Source organism: Oncorhynchus clarkii, chromosome 10 (genome assembly GCF_045791955.1).
Source record: "Oncorhynchus clarkii lewisi isolate Uvic-CL-2024 chromosome 10, UVic_Ocla_1.0, whole genome shotgun sequence".
Taxonomy (NCBI): domain Eukaryota; kingdom Metazoa; phylum Chordata; class Actinopteri; order Salmoniformes; family Salmonidae; genus Oncorhynchus; species Oncorhynchus clarkii.
Genome location: NC_092156.1, coordinates 11,184,943 through 11,205,178, shown reverse-complemented (window position 1 = coordinate 11,205,178; position 20,236 = coordinate 11,184,943). Strand labels below are relative to the sequence as shown.

At 43.1% G+C, this 20,236-nt stretch overlaps 1 protein-coding gene and 1 pseudogene across 1 annotated transcript; both read right to left on the bottom strand.

The window, feature by feature from the left end:
- Window positions 1-1,274: 1,274 nt before the first annotated feature.
- Window positions 1,275-3,556, bottom strand: LOC139419430 (PLAC8 like 1). The gene is given in 5 exon segments (XM_071169379.1): window positions 1,275-1,406; window positions 2,186-2,322; window positions 2,673-2,917; window positions 3,073-3,204; window positions 3,488-3,556. Coding segments are annotated over 4 exon segments (549 nt in total). The 5' UTR covers window positions 3,108-3,204; window positions 3,488-3,556.
- Window positions 3,557-4,925: 1,369 nt separating this feature from the next.
- Window positions 4,926-20,236, bottom strand: part of LOC139419819 (leucine--tRNA ligase, cytoplasmic-like) — a 28,963-nt pseudogene continuing 13,652 nt past the window's right edge.

Below are 20,236 nucleotides of genomic sequence, written 5' to 3'. Positions count from 1 at the left end.
TCTTCACAGATTGTCATTCATGCATATTTCGTCTGGGATCATACAGCATACAAAAGTCAGGGGTCAAGAGGTCAAGCAAGGACTGCTATTCTACAACAGGGAGATTAAATGTGAAGGATTGTTGGAAACTCACACTACCTCTCATGAACTCACTCAGTTGGATCAATGTGCTTCTAGTATAGACTTTTAAAAAACGGTGTTCCGTATTTGATGTATAATGCTGAATTAAGCAATAAACAGCAGTTAACAAATTGCATATTCAGCCTTTGGATACATCCTGGCTTGGTGTTGGTTGGCATTTGCGGTTCAGAGATGGACGTGCAAAATGAGCTTACCGTGATTGTCAGCCGCAGGCAGGGTAAGGTCAGAAATAGAATAATACAATAATAATACAAATATGCAAATAGGTTTTATTATTAAATGGCTTAGCCTACATGGACTGTTTCATACAATTGGTTAGGAATTTTATTTTACTTTGCAAACATTTATGAAACATTGTCTGGTTAAGTATCACTGATGTTCCACATCCTACACAGGCTCAAATACTAAGCCTAAATCCCCATCCCCAAATACATTCTTAACTTAATTCTTAACTTAAATAACTTTATTTTACATATGCCGACTCATCTTAAACAGGGATGTCCTCAGAAACCCTAGAATGATCACTAGGGCTCTCATAAGACACCAAACGGGAACCTGTAGTATGATGACCCCCATAGAGACCTGTAATAATCACCTGTTAGACGGATGTGGCAGTAATCTGTAATAGTAATCATCTATCCATCTGTGACATAGTAATCATCCATCCATCTGTGACATAGTAATCATCCACCTGTGACATAGTAATCATCCATCCATCTGTGACATAGTAATCATCCATCTGTGACATAGTAATCATCCATCCATCTGTGACATAGTAATCATCCATCCATCTGTGACATAGTAATCATCCATCTGTGACATAGTAATTATCCATCTGTGACATGGTAATCATCCATCCATCTGTGACATAGTAATCATCCATCCATCTGTGACATAGTAATCATCCATCTGTGACATAGTAATTATCCATCTGTGACATAGTAATCATCCATCTGTGACATAGTCATATGCAGACATCAGTGATGCACCAATGAAATGACATGAGCCTCTGAAGGTTCTATACACAAGCCAAGTTTGCTATAGGTACCAAGGTTAGATCATGAATATTGTAATATTAATAAAATGTGGTCCTGACCTGGATGAATGAATCTAACACACAGACAGCCATGTTGTCAGGAACACTCTAGTGCAGTGGATACCTTGTAGGTTTGGCTCTTCATCCTCCTCTTCATCTCTCGGATCATCTGACAGATGGCCAGGGGGTAGCAGCAATACACTGTAGTCCAGTCCTCACAGACGCTGCCCTGCGCGCACACGAGCACACACACACACACACACACAGCACACAACAGGGGAAAGTTCACATCTGGTCTCAGACGGTGGTCTTTATTTCTATCTGAAGCATGGCGGCTGAACTAAATTAGTCTTTACATAAAATATCAGAATGAGTCTTTACATAACAAATCAGAATGCATCTTAACATAACAATTCAGAATGAGTCTTTAGATAACAAATCAAAATGAGTCTTTACATAACAATTCAGAATGAGTCTTTAGATAACAAATCAAAATGAGTCTTTAGATAACAAATCAGAATGAGTCTTTAGATAACAAATCAGAATGAGTCTTTAGATAACAAATCAGAATGAGTCGTTACATTACAAATCAGAATGAGTCTTTACATAACAAATCAGAATGAGTCTTTACATAAGAAATCAGAATGAGTCGTTACATTACAAATCAGAATGAGTCTTTACATAACAAATCAGAATGAGTCTTTAGATAACAAATCAGAATGAGTCGTTACATTACAAATCAGAAACAAATTTCCCACCGCATGCAATACAAAATAAAATATGGTGTACAGCCATGGCTGCGTAGACAGGAGGAAAGTAAATGTGAGGGAGTGAGTGACACATAATTTGTTGTCCAATAATTTGTTGTACATGATGTGCAACCTACATCTCTTGAAATAAATAGTGATACCGAATTGCTCTGAGAGAACACTGCTTTGGTCCCCATGACACCAGCAGGTCGTTAATGGATTCTAATAACACCCGTCATTATTGCGTAACAATCCTCACCTGTATCTTGTATCTCTCCCTGATGCCCACCCGCATGGCGAATGTGGAGCCAGGGAGCAGGGGCAGACACAGACACTCCCCGTACTGGTGGGCCAGACTCAGGTCCAAGCAACAGGGCACAAAGACCCCTAAGAGACCTGGGAAAAATGAGAGCGATACAGGGCTTAGGAAAACTAATTCTCCACGAGATAGTAGCAGTCGGTTATGGAAAACGTTTCCAATTTGAAAACATGTTTAGCAACCCTGCAGAGTATTGTAGATTGATATGGTATTATGCAAGAGAATCGTCATCTTTACAAAGTATCCTCTCTTTAACATTGGGTAACATTGAATGTCCTTAATTAACATAGGGAGAGCGTAAGAATGTAAGATAGCAGGATAGCCATCCACCATCTGACTATTTTAGTTACTCAAACTGACAACTGTGACTTTTACACTTGAGTGTGTACAATGCAGTGTAATAACCCCAATGCTGTGTCTGTCTCACATGTGGTCCTGTCTCCACACACGTTGAACAGACTGCTGCTTCAATCCCCTCCTGTCTGAGTGATGGTGGTCACTGTTGTCGTGGTTACCCCCAGGCCAGGCTGCGTGAGCACAGGGAGTTTCATCGCAGCAGAAGCGGCACTCTGTGTGTTCCAGCTTTCTGTTCCTATGTCCCAGCCCCTGGCTTCCTCGTCCTCCTCATCACCTGGGGCCTGCTGCTTTGCAGCTTTGGTGACTGGTGCACAACTGAGATAAACAAGAAAGGAACTATAAAATGTAGAAATGAATGTAGGCTTAGCTGTGTTGCAATGCTGCTCAAGAACATCAGGCTTAAGAACATGTTGGAATGATTCATTACACCCAACAATGGTGATCTCTACTGATAAGGGCCTAACACTTACTGGACTGTGGTGACTATGGCTGTGGTATCCTCCATGCTGACGGCTGCTCCCAGCCAGGGAAGGAAGGGGAGACTGGTTGAGTTTCCCACTGAGACGGGGTGTACTACTCCAGAGAGGGCTGGAGCTCAGCGGCTGCTCTAGGAAGATAAGACATTTTGGGCCTCCTCTTCTAGGGGCTCATAACACCCTCTCAGTACAGCATGTGCGCTGCCACAGCAAACAAGGACAGAGCCGGCCTGTTCAAGACTGTCTGGAATGGAGCCTCTAATTCAAAGCGCAAATGCCACATTTCCACAGTGTAGGGGCCAAGGCCAAGGCAAGCCAGCGGATCAGTAAGTTCATACTCCCAACACATGCATAAACGGGCAGCAGTGACAAGGAGAAAATCATTGTCAAATTAAGAGGCAACACTTACCCGAATCACAGACAACAGCAAAGTGCTACCGCTTAGTCCTGGACACAAGTGAGCTGTCTGGCACACATCCTCCTGATCACTTCTGCTTTATGGTGCACAGTGTTGGTATGAGAATCGGCTGGGGGAGGCTTGTGGTAAAATAGGAAACATCTCACCCGGTTTCTCTGAACAGCTGAGAACATTTCCTGCTGAGTGAGAGCAAAATGCAGAACATCTATTGTGTAGTGTTTATAGAAACAGAGGCAGACTGGGTTTCAAATGCATGACTGATTTCCAAGGGGGATTTAATTAGCAGTGCTCATACTGCCAGTAGATGGCTACAGTCCATTACAGAGATGTTTTTCATGTGGTTCACGCCAAACTGGTAACCTAGAAGACCACTGCAGAGGGAGTTTAATGTGGCCCTATGTCGCAATATGAATGAAAATAAAGAAATGCACCACCCAATTACATAAAAATGTGTTTATTCAAACTTTAACAATTATGCCAGAATATTTTTTGTTTTGTTGACACATTTGTGGAAATTATTAATTGTATACGGTAGTTACTGGACATATAAGTACCGCTGAAGAGATGTTCAGAAGACACCTTTGCCTGGAACCCCTCAACATATGAATGCAAAATATATGTCTTGTAACTAGTGGAGAGGGCTGTACAGGTATGCTCAAGAGAAGCTTTATTCCGTCTGTACTTTAGCACATAATGGCAGACACTGAGCCGCTGAAACAACATAATTACATTTCATTTCACATAAGATGAGAGGACGAAGGTACACATTCTATTGTACAACCACTTCAATAGAAAAGGTAAAGGCAAGACTTGTGCCTGTGTCACGACTTCCGCCGAAGTCGGCTCCTCTCCTTGTTCAAGCGGCGTTCGGCGGTCGACGTCACCGGCTTTCTAGCCATCACCGCTCCATTTTTCATATATCCATTTGTTTTGTCTTGTTCCCTGCACACCTGGTTTTCATTCCCCAATCAATCTACATGTATTTATTCCTCTGTTCCCCATCATGTCTTTGTTTGTGTTACGTGTGTATTGTTGACGCGCCAGACTGGCTTGTTTTTATATATTTTTTACTGTTTTGGGCGTTTTTCACTTTTGCCTAAATAAAGTGTGCACCTATTCACAATTCTCTGCTCTGCTGCACCTGACTTCGCTACCAGACGCACACATTCTGACAGCCTGGCTATACGTCACAGAGCTGTGCATGTTATCTACATAGACCTCCGACACAGCAGGAAAATAGTGTCTTGTCATTCTGCTACAGCCCCAGCGGTTCAGTCCCACCCCTCTACACAGAGAGCAGGGCCCTGTTCAAATACTGTTAACATGCATCCTTCCTACCTTCCTAGAAGGTAATCACTGATATCTATGAGACTAGATGATCCCTTGTCAGACCAGTGATAGAAGTAGTAAAACAGGCCCCAGACCTGTGCTATTGTAGCAGGTAAATCAGGGTGTCTCCTATATCCACGCTGAGGCCATTGTCTGTCATGAGGACCTTCCGGTTGGCCAGGCTGATGCTGAAGGAAGACTTGTCAGAGATGGGCAGCTTACCCTGCTCCTCCCTCCCCAGGTTGGGCACCTGGCGAGGCCCCAGGACAGGGTCCTCAAAGCACATCAGCTCCACTTTGGACAGGTCTGCATGGTGACAGAGGGGACATGTAGGAGGTCAGGCACCATGGTTACATTGCAGGGTTAAACAACAATAACCTTGTAGATGCCTCACTTCAGTCAGGTCTGCAGGACATAATAGGGGACGTGTGTTGAACTGCAGCCTAAAACAACCTCATTCTGCTAATTGTATGATCAAAAGTTACTGTGTGAAAACTAAGAGCAGAGTACTCATCTAAATGACTACTAGACACAAACTATTTGTACATCTTAAATACAACCCTCAGTAAAACTAACTTTTACATTTAACTAAGGGAATGGCAATAGGCCAAGGCAATTCAAAAAACATGATCAAATATGGTTCAATTATACGCTATCAATAGGAAAGCATTGAAGTCGCAAGGTCTTTAGGAGATTAGAAATATACCTTTAATTAGCCTGATGGCTTTGGATAGTCTGCAGATGATGTCGTCTCTGCTGTGGCCCTGTCAAATGTTGATGGTGATGGTAAAGAGACCGTTGGATGGATGGGGGTTGACCAGGAACACTGCCACACCAAGCTGGGAGACACACACACAGCTCACTGGTCTGAACTATACTCATAATTCATAAAGTGCTCAAATCATTTCACAGACAGACATACATGTTGTCATAAATAATATGTCGTGTCAAGTGTCAAGTTATTATTTATCATCGCTTTCAAAATGTTTAAGTAAACATTTAACATGGACTGATTGAACACGTTTAGTGGTATCAATGTTTTCAAGATAAAATCATGAATAATAAAGAGGTCTCTCTGGAAACTATGTTGCTCTTACTATAATTATTCTAATAGCATCTAAAATGTCCTGTCTATTTCTCTGTGTGGGGGGCTGATCAAGCAGAAAGACAAACCAGTGAAACAACCGACAGGCGCGTCTTTGTGGCAGAATGGCAGCTCAAACAAGAGGATGTGTCTGTCCGTCTTCCTCGGATCTGAAGACACTGAACGGTTTCCCAAGGCAACAGTCCTCCTTTATTGTGTCATCTCTCTGATGCAAACACATCTATCTGATCAAGCTGGGGAGAAGAAGAAGAAGAAGAAGAAGAAGAAGAAGAAGAAGAAGAAGGAGGAGGAAGAGTAGGAGGAGATGTAAGACAGGGAGGAGAGGGAGGAGAGGGAGAGAGAGATATGGAGAAAGATTGAGGGAGAAACCATTAACACAGTAGTTTAATATTTGATAGGGCCAGTGTGACATGCAGAGTGTTTGGAGCGTTGTGAATTCATACTGTGGGGAACAGGGGAGATGGTTGGCATTAGCCTGAAATCCTCATGCGATTGGTGCTGCTGAAAAGTTACCCACATTACACATTCAAGGCAACTGTTGTTGTTTCAGTATAATTAAGACTGGTTAGAGAGGGTATTAGAAACTAGATACAGTTAGTTAGTTAGACAGGCCTGGTGTGCCAGCAAATGCCCCAAATAAACATCACAGGCTGGCTGAATCACTATGGTCGCTATGGGAGTTATGTAAGGGATAATCAACAAGGGGCTATGCGTTCTATGGTAAATAATGAACGACGTGGAAAGTGTGTTCCAAGATGTTTTAGCAGAGTGCCGCCAACCTTCCATGGAGTTGCATTATTTTCCAGAGAAAGCATAGAGCCATGGTATAATATTACAGAACTAATAACATAGGTGAGATGAATAAAACACATTGGGCTGTATAGATGGACAATAGTGCTCTTAAACAGATAGAAAATAGCTGCATTCAACTCTGGAGGTGGAGGACAAACTCAAAGTCAAACTGAAAACAGTCAATTGGGAGAAGGGATGTAAAAAAAAGAAACGCTTGATAGATGTTTCAGAGATTACCAGGGGGCGGAGTTAAGAGAATGAATGGCAGGTTGTAGAGCCTATCCTTCACAACTCATTCCATGAAACATGCATAGCTCGGAGAAAGTGAGGGAAGAGTGTTTGGTGTAGCTACCTCCAGAGAGTTTGTCAAACTATGTTCTCCAGGAGCACTGCACCCGGCCATTCAGGTCAGAGTGTTCTCATCGTCCGTAGGAAGAAGACGTGCATTTCTCAGGACTTTTTATTGCCGACATTAACACCAATGTGGTGCGGGGGGCTGTATGGCTGTATGGCTGTTGCTATTCTCATTCATGTTAGATTTGCCAATACTGCTCTGCTTATTGTTTATCTATGTAGTATTATTCCATACTGCCATAAGCGTTATTATTCCATTAGTTGCACAAGTAGGTCATTTATTTTCTCTCTTTTGCACAGAAGTATCTCTACTTGTACATCATCATCGGCACATCTATCACTCCAGTGTTAATGCTAAATTGTAATTATTTCGCCTCTATGGCCTATTTATTGCCTTACCTCCCTAATCTTACAACATTTCAACACACTGTACATAGATTTTTCTATTGTGTTATTGACTGTATGTTTGTTTATCCCATGTGGAAACTGTGTTGTTGTTTTTTACGCAGTGCTTTGCTTTATCTTGGCCAGGTCACAGTTGTAAATGAGAATTTGCTCTCAACTGGCCTACCAGGTTAAATAAAGGTGAAATAAAATGTAATGAATTGTAATGAATTGTTGTATTGGTAAACATAGTATTTTGCATGCACACGCTACCACAGTGTTTTCCATAGTGGCTTTTATTAAGGTGTTTTATTGGGCTGCCATGTGCGAGCTTCTAGAGTCATACCAGAGGGTTCTTGGAGCTTGCTCATACGACCCTGTGGTGCCAAGACATTTCTGATAAGAGCTCAGCCTGGCAGAGAGAGGGTGTCATAAATATTGACCCTTTGTCAATCCAAGTAATTTGTTTAACTCTCTCTCCAAGAGGTGAATGTTTAAGTATATCTTAATATTGATGCTGTGTTTATAGCCCTTTATAGACTTGTTGTAATTGTAATGCCATTTGTCATTTATTAATGTACATATATGTATATTTCATATTGATAACCCTTGCTGTTTCAATGTGTGCATATATTTTCCTTATAGAACCACAACAATAAGATTTCTAAGTAATTTGGATTACCAAAATCATACAAACATCTTCAAATGGAAACAGCTGTGTCTGTGTGTGTGGTAGTGACTTTCAGCACCATAGTGGGCTAAACAAAACCAATAACTATATAGTGGGGGAGGGCATTCACAGCCGACCACTCAGACGGGTGAGGGCATTCACAGCCGACCGCTCAGACGGGTGAGGGCATTCACAGCCGACCGCTCAGACGGGTGAGAGAATTCACAGCCGACCGCTCAGACGGGTGAGGGCATTCACAGCCGACCGCTCAGACGGGTGAGGGCATTCACAGCCGACCGCTCAGACGGGTGAGGGCATTCACAGCCGACCTCTCAGACGGGTGAGGGCATTCACAGCCGACCGCTCAGACGGGTGAGGGCATTCACAGCCGACCGCTCAGACGGGTGAGGGAATTCACAGCCGACCGCTCAGACGGGTGAGGGCATACCAACGTTTTTACGGTCCGCCATTTCTCCTGATTTAGAGACCAATAGTTTCACATGGTCCGCCATTTCTCCTGATTTAGAGACCAACAGTTTCACATGGTCCGCCACTTCTCCTGATTTAGAGACCAACAGTTTTACATGGTCCGTCATTTCTCCTGATTTAGAGACCAACAGTTTTACATGGTCCGCCATTTCTCCTGATTTAGAGACCAATAGTTTTACATGGTCCGCCACTTCTCCTGATTTAGAGACCAACAGTTTTACATGGTCCGCCATTTCTCCTGATTTAGAGACCAATAGTTTCACATGGTCTGCCATTTCTCCTGATTTAGAGACCAATAGTTTTAGATGGTCCGCCATTTCTCCTGATTTAGAGACCAACAGTTTTACATGGTCCGCCATTTCTCCTGATTTAGAGACCAATAGTTTCACATGGTCCGCCATTTCTCCTGATTTAGAGACCAATAGTTTTACATGGTCCGCCATTTCTCCTGATTTAGAGACCAACAGTTTTACATGGTCCGCCATTTCTCCTGATTTAGAGACCAATAGTTTTACATGGTCCGCCATTTCTCCTGATTTAGAGACCAACAGTTTTACATGGTCCGCCACTTCTCCTGATTTAGAGACCAACAGTTTTACATGGTCCGCCATTTCTCCTGATTTAGAGACCAATAGTTTTTACACACACACACATTGGCCTAAGAGCCTTCATGTTCACAGCTATTTAGATTGGACCTATACAGTAGGGTTTTACAGTCCCAACACAGGCAATCATCTGGCTTGGAATATATTGTTTGTTGGATATTTGATCACTTTGATGCAGTCATACCTCTAGCAATACCCATGCTAAGCTCTGAACCACTGAGAAAGGCTATCCAATATGGGTTGTCATGGCCCGGTAGTGAATATGGGTCGCGATGGCCAGGTAGTGAATATGGGTCGTGATGGCCCGGTTGTGAATATGGGTTGTGCTGGGCCGGTAGTGAATATGGGTCGTGCTGGCCCGGTTGTGAATATGGGTTGTGCTGGCCCGGTAGTGAATATGGGTTGTGCTGGCCAGGTAGTGAATATGGGTTGTGCTGGCCCGGTAGTGAATATGGGTTGTGCTGGCCCGGTAGTGAATATGGGTTGTGCTGGCCCGGTAGTGAATATGGGTCGTGCTGGCCCGGTTGTGAATATGGGTTGTGCTGGCCCGGTAGTGAATATGGGTTGTGCTGGCCAGGTAGTGAATATGGGTTGTGCTGGCCCGGTAGTGAATATGGGTTGTGCTGGCCCGGTAGTGAATATGGACTGTAGAAATACAAGTGATCTAATGACGGAAACAATGTCCTCAATGTGCTTACCAACTGTACAGAGCCGTATATGTTTTTTAAAAGAATGCAGAGAGCCTAGCAGAGGTCAGCCAAGGGTTGTGTTATAGTGAGGCCCTGGCCCCCACCACAGAGACAGACCAGGGCCCTGGGGGGTGGAGAGGGGCCAACTCTCCTGTCCTCAGCCTCACCTTGATCACAGTAAGGAACAGTATACCTCTCTCCATCTGTTTCTAGAGCTCCGGCAGGGCACCCAGGTCCATGGCAATGACCTTGGTATCAGGCAGAGTGCCCTTCTTGCTCTGAGAACACACATCCAGGGAAGAACAACACCCCCCCCCCACACACACACATACACACACTACACATGGGAGTGTCAGTCTATCATCAGGGGGATTCCAGGCCGTCAGCAGCATAGCGACTTTCTCTGCCTGTGGGCGGATCACAGCTCACAGTAGGGTCTCTATATTCTGTAGCCACTCCTCCCCAAAACAACAGGAGGGACAAGCTGAAATACAGATGCGTTTCAGAACCATCTATTTCTGTGTCTCAAATGGCACTCTATTCCCAAGCTGCATTTATTGACCAATCAGATCAGCTCTTTAGTCAATAATTGGGCAAAATAAGCACAGCAATAAATTCAGCCATTGTGCACTACGTTTGACCCGAGCCCTATAGCACCCTATTCCCTATGTAGTGCTATTTGGGACATAGAGTCAAGTTCATAGGTTCACTCGGTCTTCCCGGTCTGATTCCCAACCAAGCAGATTCATGGGGGTTAGTACTTGCCTTGTAGTGTTTTCCCAGCAGAGAGAAGGCATTGTGCTGCCAGGAGGGGTACGTCTTCTACTGCACCACGTAGATGGCGCAGTAGAAGGGCTTGGCCGGGGGTTTCACGTCACCCTTCTGTAAAGGGAGGGAGGGAGACGGAGTAACAGACAGAGAAACAGACAGACAATAGAGAGATCAGTCAGCCTGCAGCCTGCTAGCACAGCAGTAGTGTTAGCCTGGCTGTGATGCTCATCAGAGGAGGAAGTCCTGACCCAGCCAGACGTCCATTAGCACCTGGACTAACATGACATGACTGAGAAATGTCACTCTCTAGTTAATGCTGCCAAGTCTACTGTGTTATATAAGATCCTAAACCTATCTGGAGGATGAGTATTCATTGTCCCCCCTCTAAGAGCTACTGTGTGAACTAGTCTCAGTGCCAAGTGGAGCCGGGCATCCGTGAACTCATTTAACATGACAGCTGTCGACTCTCTTCTAGTTACCACACGGGACACTGCCGCCACGTTCATTTTTCTCTCTTCTCAGAGTAGTAGAGGGTGTGTGAGCCATACATTAAAGATGCTGTCTAGTCCCTATGGCAGAAAGCTACAGCTAGGCTAATGGTCTGTAAATAGGTCTCTTTGAAGAAGAGCTGTTTTCACTGACTGTTACCAACTATCCTACTCATAGGGGATGTGTTATAGCCGTGTCTATGTTTTCTATGGAACAAAATCATTTCTCTTTACTCCATGCACCAAAAAATATAGACAGTGACTGAAGAGCCATCTGTCGAGGCTGGTAGAATACAGCTTCACGTTGTCAATACACTCCTCGCCATAGAATTAAATATGGAACCATCTATGGAGATGTACACAAGATAGGCTACAAGATCAGAGTAGTATTTTAACTTCTATCTAGGACCACATACACGTACGTAAAGTACGTAAAGTACGTAAATGCGAAAACAATAAACAGCATAGAATACCAAACGCAAATACCCACAAGCGTAATCCTGCACGAATTAAGGCAGGTAACAGGTGCCCTATATACACACAGAAATAAAAGCAATTGAAACCAGGTGTGAAAAGGAACACAGACAAAACAACCAGAAAAGGAAAAAGGAATCGGTGGCGGCTAGTAAACCGGCCGAGCGCCGAGCGCTGCCGAACAGGGAGAGGAGTTACCCTCGGTAGAAGTCGTGACACTGTGATAACATTAGAATCCAATGAGACCTAAATGTCACCATTGGGTAATTACTGTACAACTTAGTGACATATGTCTGTATCCAAGGCTGCTTGGTATTGTCAGGGTTTAATGAAGAGACTTGTTTTCTGGCTCACTGTGCTGTGTGAAAGGGAAAGGATTCCGCAGGACCATTATGTCCCATCTAACCATTAAGCTATTCATCAACATTGACCACAAAGGTACATTTCAAACTTAGTTCAGCTCCATTAACCCTTTATACTCGTGGGGAATTGGCCTACATGGATAGAGCTCATTTGAAAATGTTTCTTACAGAAGAAATATGAAAAGCATTTGCACAACTGTGGTAGCAATTGAAAGGGAACAGTTTGGAGATTATGATGAAATTATTAGACCAAAGTTTAGGACACAGAAGTTCACCTGACAGAAGACTGAATCCAAACAAGACACTGTTGATTTGGTGTGCATTTTACATTTATTGTACTTTTCGCCAGCATTTGTTGATAACGAAATCAGAAAATACTCTGGATACATTCAGTAACATGATAAGAATATTCCTGGAAGTCTCCCGGGTGGCGCAGTGGTGTAAGGCTGATTCTGGGTTCGGGCCCAGGCTCTGTCTCAGCCGGCCGCGACCGGGAGGCCCATGGGGAGGCTCACAATTGGCCCGGCGTCATACGGGTTAGGCAGGGTTTGTCCGGCAGGAATATCCTAGTCTGATCGCGCACTAGTTACTCCTGTGTCGGTCCTGGAGCAGTGCACGCTGACCAGGTCGCCAGGTGTACAGTGTTTCCTCTGACACATTGATGCGGTTGGCTTCCGGATTGGATGTGCATTGTGTCAAGAAGCAGTGTGGCTTGGTTGGGTTGTGTTTCGGAGGACGCATGGATCTCGACCTTCGCCTCTTCCGAGTCCGTACGGGAGTCATAGCGATGAGAGAAGACTAAAACTAACCAATTGGATACCATGAAATTGAAAAGAAAAAAGGGGGATAAAAATACAAATAAATATCCTGGAAAATGTGGTTTAGGTGCAACATAAGACTTACATACAATTACAAGGGTTTGATTGAGAGGACTACTGGTGTCTCCAAGGGGCCACACACCTCTCCAAAGTGTGCACAGCTCCTAAGTAATTTCAATGCACTTTTATGACTCAAAGAAGAGTCTTCAACTGCAGTTGAAGTCGGAAGTTTACACACACCTAACCCAAATACATTTAAATTAAGTTGTTCACAATTCCTGACATTTAATCCAAGTAAACATTCCCTGTCTTAGGTCAGTTAGGATCACCACTTTATTTTAAGAATGTGAAATGTCAGATTAATAATAGAGAGAATGATTTATTTCAGCTTTAATTTTCTTTCATCACATTCCCAGTGGGTCAGAAGTTTACATACACTCAATTAGTATTTGGTAGCATTGCTTTTAAATTGTTTAACTTGGGTCAAACGTTTCGAGTAGCCTTTCACGAGCTTCCCAAAATAAGTTAGGTGAATTTTGGCCCATTTCTCCTGACAGAGCTGGTGTAACTGAGTCAGGTTTGTAGGCATCCTTGCTTGCACATGCTTTTTCAGATCTGCCCACAAATGTTCAATAGGATTGAGGTCAGGGCTTTGTGATGGCCACTCCAATACCTTGGCATTGTTGTCCTTAAAGCAATTTTGCCACAACTTTGGAAGTATGCTTGGGGTCAATGTCCATTTGGAAGACCCATTTGAAACCAAGCTTTAACTGATGTCTTGAGATTTTGCTTCAATATATCCACATAATTTTCCCTCCTCATGGTGCCATCTATTTTGTGAAGTGCATCAGTCCCTCATGCAGCAAAGCACCCCCACAACATGATGCTGCCACTCCCATGCTTCACGGTTGGGATGATGTTCTTCTGCTTGCAAGCTCCCCCTTTTTCCTCCAAACATAACAATGGTCATTATGGCCAAACAATTCTATTTTTGTTTCATCAGCACAGAGGACAAAAAGTACGATCTTTGTCCCCGTGTGCAGTTGCAAACCGTAGTCTGGCTTTTTAATGGCGGTTTTGGAGCAGTGGCTTCTTCCTTGCTCAGCGGCCTTTCAGGTTATGTCGATATGGGACTCGTTTAACTGTGGATATAGAAACTTTTGTACCCTGTTTCTTCCAGCAACTTCACAAGGTCCTTTGTTGTTATTATGGGATTGATTTGCACTCTTTGCACCAAAGTATGTTCATCTATAGGAGACAAAACGCGTCTCCTTCCTGAGCGGTATGACGGCTGTGTGGTCCCATGGTGTTCATACTTGCATACTATTGTTTGTACAGATGAACGTGGTACCTTCAGCATTTGGAAATTGCTCCCAAGGATGAACCAGGCTTGTGGAGGTCTACAATTTATTTTCTGAGGTCTTGGCTGATATATTTAGATTTTCCCATGATGTCAAGCAAAAAGGCACTGAGATTGAAGGAAGGCCTTGAAATACATCCACAGGTACAGCCCCAATGGACTCAAATGATGTCAATTCGTCTATCAGAAGCTTCTAAAGACATGACATAATTTTATGGAATTTTCCAAGCTTTTAAAAGGCATAGTCAACTTAGTGTATGTACATTTCTGACCCACTGGAATTGTGATACAGTGAATTCTAAGTGAAATAATCTGTCTGTAAACAGTTGTTGGAAGAATGATTTGTGTCATGCACAAAGTAGATGTCCTAACCGACTTGGCAAAACTATAGTTTGATAGCAAGAAGTTTGTGGAGTGGTTGATAAACGGGTTTAAACTTATTCAGAAGAGGATACTTTTTTCTCAATTTCCGCCTGACTGATGTGCCCAAAGTAAACTGCCTGTTGCTCAGGCACTGAAGCTGGGATATGCACATAATTGGTACCATTGGAAAGAAAACATTCACACTCTGAAGTTTGCGGAAATTATAAAATAATGTAGGAGACTATAACACGATAGATATGGTAGGAGAAAATCCAAAGAAAAATCAGCCAGAATTTATTTTGAGAGAGAGCCCATGCTCTTACAATGGAGTAAGACGAGTAAGAATAATGAGTTTTAGTACAATGACATCTGCTTGGAAATTCGTGTGACCACTCACAATGAAGACAACGCGTACCTGCCAATATCGCTTTCCTATTGACATACTTATTTCCATATGAAAAATTATAGTTTGACTACCTTTTAGGGTATTTGAGGATTAATTAGAAACATATTTTAACTTGTTGAAACAAAGTTTAGGGGTAGATTTTCGGACTCCTATCTTGTCACGTTGAATGAGTGGATCCCTGAAATCGATGGCGCAAAATAAAAATACTTTTTTGTGATATAAAGAAGGATTTTATCTAACAAAATGACACTATATGTTATAGCTGGGACCCTGTGGATGACAAATCAAAGGAAGATTTTCAAAAAGTAAGTGAATATTTAATCTCTATTTGTGAATTTATGAAACCTTTGCCGGTGGAAAAATATTTTGATGTGGGGTGCCATCCTCAAACAATCGCATGGCATGTTTTCGCTGTAAAGCCTACTGTAAATCGCACAGTGCGGTTAGATTAACAAGAATTTAAGCTTTCAACCGATATAAGTCACTTATATTTAGCTAAATGTTTAATATCCATAATTATTATGATTATTTATTTGAATTGCGCGCTCTCCAGCTTCCCAAGAAGTTGTCCCGCTAGCGGGACGCCTTTTTAATGACTCCAACCTAAGTGTATGTAAACTTCTGACTTCAACTGTATAAGCTTCTATTTTGAGCTCTCCTAGCTGTGCCATTGGGGAACTAGAGAAAGCACACGTATAGATTTTCTGAACACAACCCTGCATCCCCGTCATCACACAATTAATGTTGTTCATGCCAGGTATTCCCAAACTGGGGTACGCAATGCCGTCGGGGGGTAAGCTAAATAAAACTTTTAACACATTTAAAAAAGTACCAGCAGTACAACACCTGCAACTGTCGACGACACAAGTTGTTCTGCTTCCACGAGCATATCCAATGCTAGCATCAGTAATTCTACATTTGTTGTTAGCCCAGCTAACATGTTAGCCCAGCTAGCATGGATACTGACAGTTGTGAATCTGATGCAGCCGAAGAGCTACTGCCCACTTACCCGGAAAAGCACCGAACAACAGACAGGGACGTTGGACCATCGAAAAGGCGCAAATATGAAGAGAAGTACATTGATTTGGGGTTCACTTATATTGGGAGTAGTGCCTTTCCTCAGCCACAGTGTGTTATATGTGCAAAAGTACTATCTCACATCTCGATGAAACCTTTACTCTTGGACAGACATTTAGAAACAAAACATGCCAATTTGAAAAATAAGCCACAGGAGTTTTTTGAGCGAGAATTAAGAAGACTTTCGAATTGTAAGACATGTATGAAAGCAACAGATACCATTAATAAGAAGGGGCTAGAAGCGTTGTATATGGTGAGCTACCGAGTGGCTAGGACAGACAAGCCCCATACTATTGTGGAGGACTTCATTCTTCCTGCTGCCGCGATATGGCTGGAACAATGCTGGGAGAAAAGGCCAAAAAAACTATATAGACAATGACTTCATCAAACAACACTGTTTCACAATGCATCAGTGACATGGCAGGAGATGTTTTGAAACAATTACTGCATCATATACAAGCCAATGAATTCTATGCGTTACAGCTGGATGAGTCAACAGACATGGCAGAACTGGCACAGCTCCTGGCATACCTCTGTTACGTTTACGGGTGTTCAATTAAGGAAGACATCCTGTTCTGCAAACCACTGGAAACCAGGACAACAGGAGAGGATATTTTTAAAGTACTGGACTTTGGTAGTCAAGATGTGTTGGTATCTGTACTGATGGCGCAAAAGCCATGACAGGGGTGACATAGTGGAGTGGTAATGTGCAAGCAGTTGCTCCCGACACCACTTGGGTACACTGCAGCATCCACCTAGAGGCTCTTGCTGCCAAGGAAATGCCTGACAGTTTGAAAGACGTTTTGGACACTACAATGAAAATGGTTAACTTTGTTAATTGAAGCAAGGCCCCTGAACTCTCGTGTATTTTCTGCACTATGCAATGATATGGACAGTGACCATGTAATGCTTTTACAACATACAGAAGTGCGCTGGTTATCAAGGGGAAAAGTATTGACAAGTTTTTTTAAATTGAGAGACGAGCTTAAAGTTTTCTTTACTGATCATAATTTTCACTTGCCTGACTGCTTGCATGATGACGAGTTTCTTACACAACTGGCCTATCTGGGTGATGTTTTTTCTTGCCTGAATGATCTGAATCTAGGATTACAGGGACTCTCCGCAACTATATTCAATGTGAGGTACAAAATTAAAGCTAGGATTAAGAAGTTGTAAGAGGTATGCAAGGACAACACACAAGTCTTTCCATCATTGTATGATTTGTTTGTGTGCAAATGAACTCAAGCTTACGGACAATGTCAAATGTGATATAGCGAAGGACCTGAGTAAGTTGGGAGTGCAATTACACAGGTACTTTCCTGAAACGGATGACACAAACAACTGGATTCGCTATCCCTTTCATGCCCTGCCTCCAGTCCACATAACGATATCTGAACAAAAGAGCCTCATCGAAATTGCAACAAGCGGTTATGTGAAAATTGAATTTAATCAGAAGCCACTGCCAGATTTCTGAATTGGGCTGCGCTCAGAGTATCCTGCCTTGGCAAATCACGCTGTTAAGACACTGATGACCTCTGCAACCACGTACCTATGTGAGAGTGGATTCTCAGCCCTCACTAGCATGAAAACTAAATACAGGCACAGACTGCTTGTGGAAAATGATTTAAGACTGAGACTCTCTCCAATACAACCCAACATTGCAGAGTTATGTGCATCCTTTCAAGCACACCCTTCTCATTAACCTGTGGTGAGTTATTCACAATTTTCGATGAACAAGTAAAGTTTAATATGTAAGACGGTTAAATAAAGAGGAAAATTATTGATTATTTTTATATTATTATTTATGCCCTGGTCCTATAAGAGCTCTTTGTCACTTCCCACGAGTAAGGTTGTGGCAAAAACTCACACTCATTCTTATGAGTGTGAGATGTTGTTACCTACCCTCACCACCTGGGGGGCGGCCCGTCAGGAAGTCCAGTGCAACTGGGTACTGGACATCCTGACGGGCCGCCCCCAGGTGGTGAGGGTAGGTAACATCATCTCCACCCCGCTGATCCTCAACACTGGGGCCCCACAAGGGTGCGTTCTGAGCCCTCTCCTGTACTCCCTGTTCACCCATGACTGCGTGGCCGTGCACGCCTCCAACTCAATCATCAAGTTTGCAGACGACACTACAGTGGTAGGCTTGATTGCCAACAACGACGAGACGGCCTACAGGGAGGAGGTGAGGGCACTTGGAGTGTGGTGTCAGGAAAGTAACCTTACACTGAACGTCATCAAAACAAAGGAGATGATCGTGGACTTCAGGAAACAGCAGAGGGAGCACCCCCCTATCCACATCGACGGGACAGTAGTGGAGAAGGTAGTAAGTTTAAGTTCCCCGGCGTACACATCACGGACAAACTGAAATGGTCCACCCACACAGACAGCATGGTGAAGAAGGCGCAGCAGTGCCTCTTCAACCTCAGGAGGCTGAAGAAATTTGGCTTGTCACCTAAAACATTCACAAACTTTTACAGATGCACAATCGAGAGCATCCTGTCGGGCTGTATCACCGCCTGGTACGGCAACCGCTCCGCCCACAACCGTAAGGCTCTCCAGAGGGTAGTGAGGTCTGCACAACGCATCACCGGGGGCAAACTACCTGCCCTCCAGGACACCTACACCACCCGATGTCACAGGTAGGCCATAAAGATCATCAAAGATAACAACCACCCGAGCCACTGCCTGTTCACCCCGCTATCATCCAGAAGGCGAGGTCAGTACAGGTGCATCAAAGCAGGGCCCGAGAGACTGAAAAACAGCTTCTATCTCAAGGCCATCAGACTGTTAAACAGCCACCACTAACATTGAGTGGCTGCTGCCAACATATTGACTCAACTCCAGCCACTTTAATAATGTAAAAATTGATGTAAAAAATGTATCACTAGCCACTTTAAACCTACATTACTCATCTCATATGTACAGTATATACTGTACTCTACACCATCTACTGCATCTTGCCATCTTTATGTAATACATGTATCACTAGCCACTTTAAACTATGCCACTTTTATATGTTTACATACCCTACATTACTCATCTCATGTATATACTGTACTCGATACCATCTACTGCATCTTGCCTATGCCGTTCTGTACCATCTCTCATTCATATATTTTTATGTACATATTCTTCATCCCTTTAAACTTGTGTGTATAAGGTAGTAGTTGTGAAATTGGTAGGTTAGATTACTCGTTGGTTATTACTGCATTGTCGGAACTAGAAGCACAAGCATTTTGCTACACTTGCATTAACATCTGCTAACCATGTGTATGTGACAAATAAAATTTGATTTGATTTGATAAATGTATCATACAATGTGTGTGTGGCAGTCTTACAGTGATAGCAAAAAACAATATTTGAGAGTGCGCTGACCCTGGTGCAAGAGGGGGTATGCAGCTGGAGGTTGAATGTTTGAAGGGGTATGGGACAATAAAAAGTTTGGGAACCACTGGTTTATGCAATCCAAAAACGGTCCATTACAGATCACAATCTGGGTCAGGTGGGCATCATTTGAAAGACTGTTCTATTGCCAACATGACTAGCTAAGTTATAAAGTACAATATTTCACTATTAGGCTTTCACAATGCAATTCATTATTCACTTCATTATTTTCCATAGAAAAGAGTTATGAGTGCAGTCAAGTGGATGTGATGTGGCAAAACAGACAAAGATAGTCTGATTCTGTTCAGAACAACCCAGGGTGATGAGCTGATTCTGTTCAGAACAACCCAGGGTGATGAGCTGATTCTGTTCAGAACAACCCAGGGTGATGAGCAGATTCTGTTCAGAACAACCCAGGGTGATGAGCTGGTTCTGTTCAGAACAACCCAGGGTGATGAGCTGATTCTGTTCAGAACAACCCAGGGTGATGAGCTGATTCTGTTCAGAACAACCCAGGGTGTTGAGCTGATTCTGTTCAGAACAACCCAGGGTACGACGCCATGTCATCTTGTAAATGTACATCAAACATAGTGATCATAAACATTGCCATTGCATATGACATGAGTTTTATGATATGGAAATGTGAAGTGAACAATTGGACTCACAGGTGTTTGGGTTGCTTGTATGATATCAAATAGTTATTTATTATAATCCTCAATGTCTCATCTTTCAAAATACATTGAGTCCTCTAAATTTAAAGCATTTCCCTCACTCAGAAAACAAAATGCAAAAGTTGCCCAATTAATGGGAGGGTTGG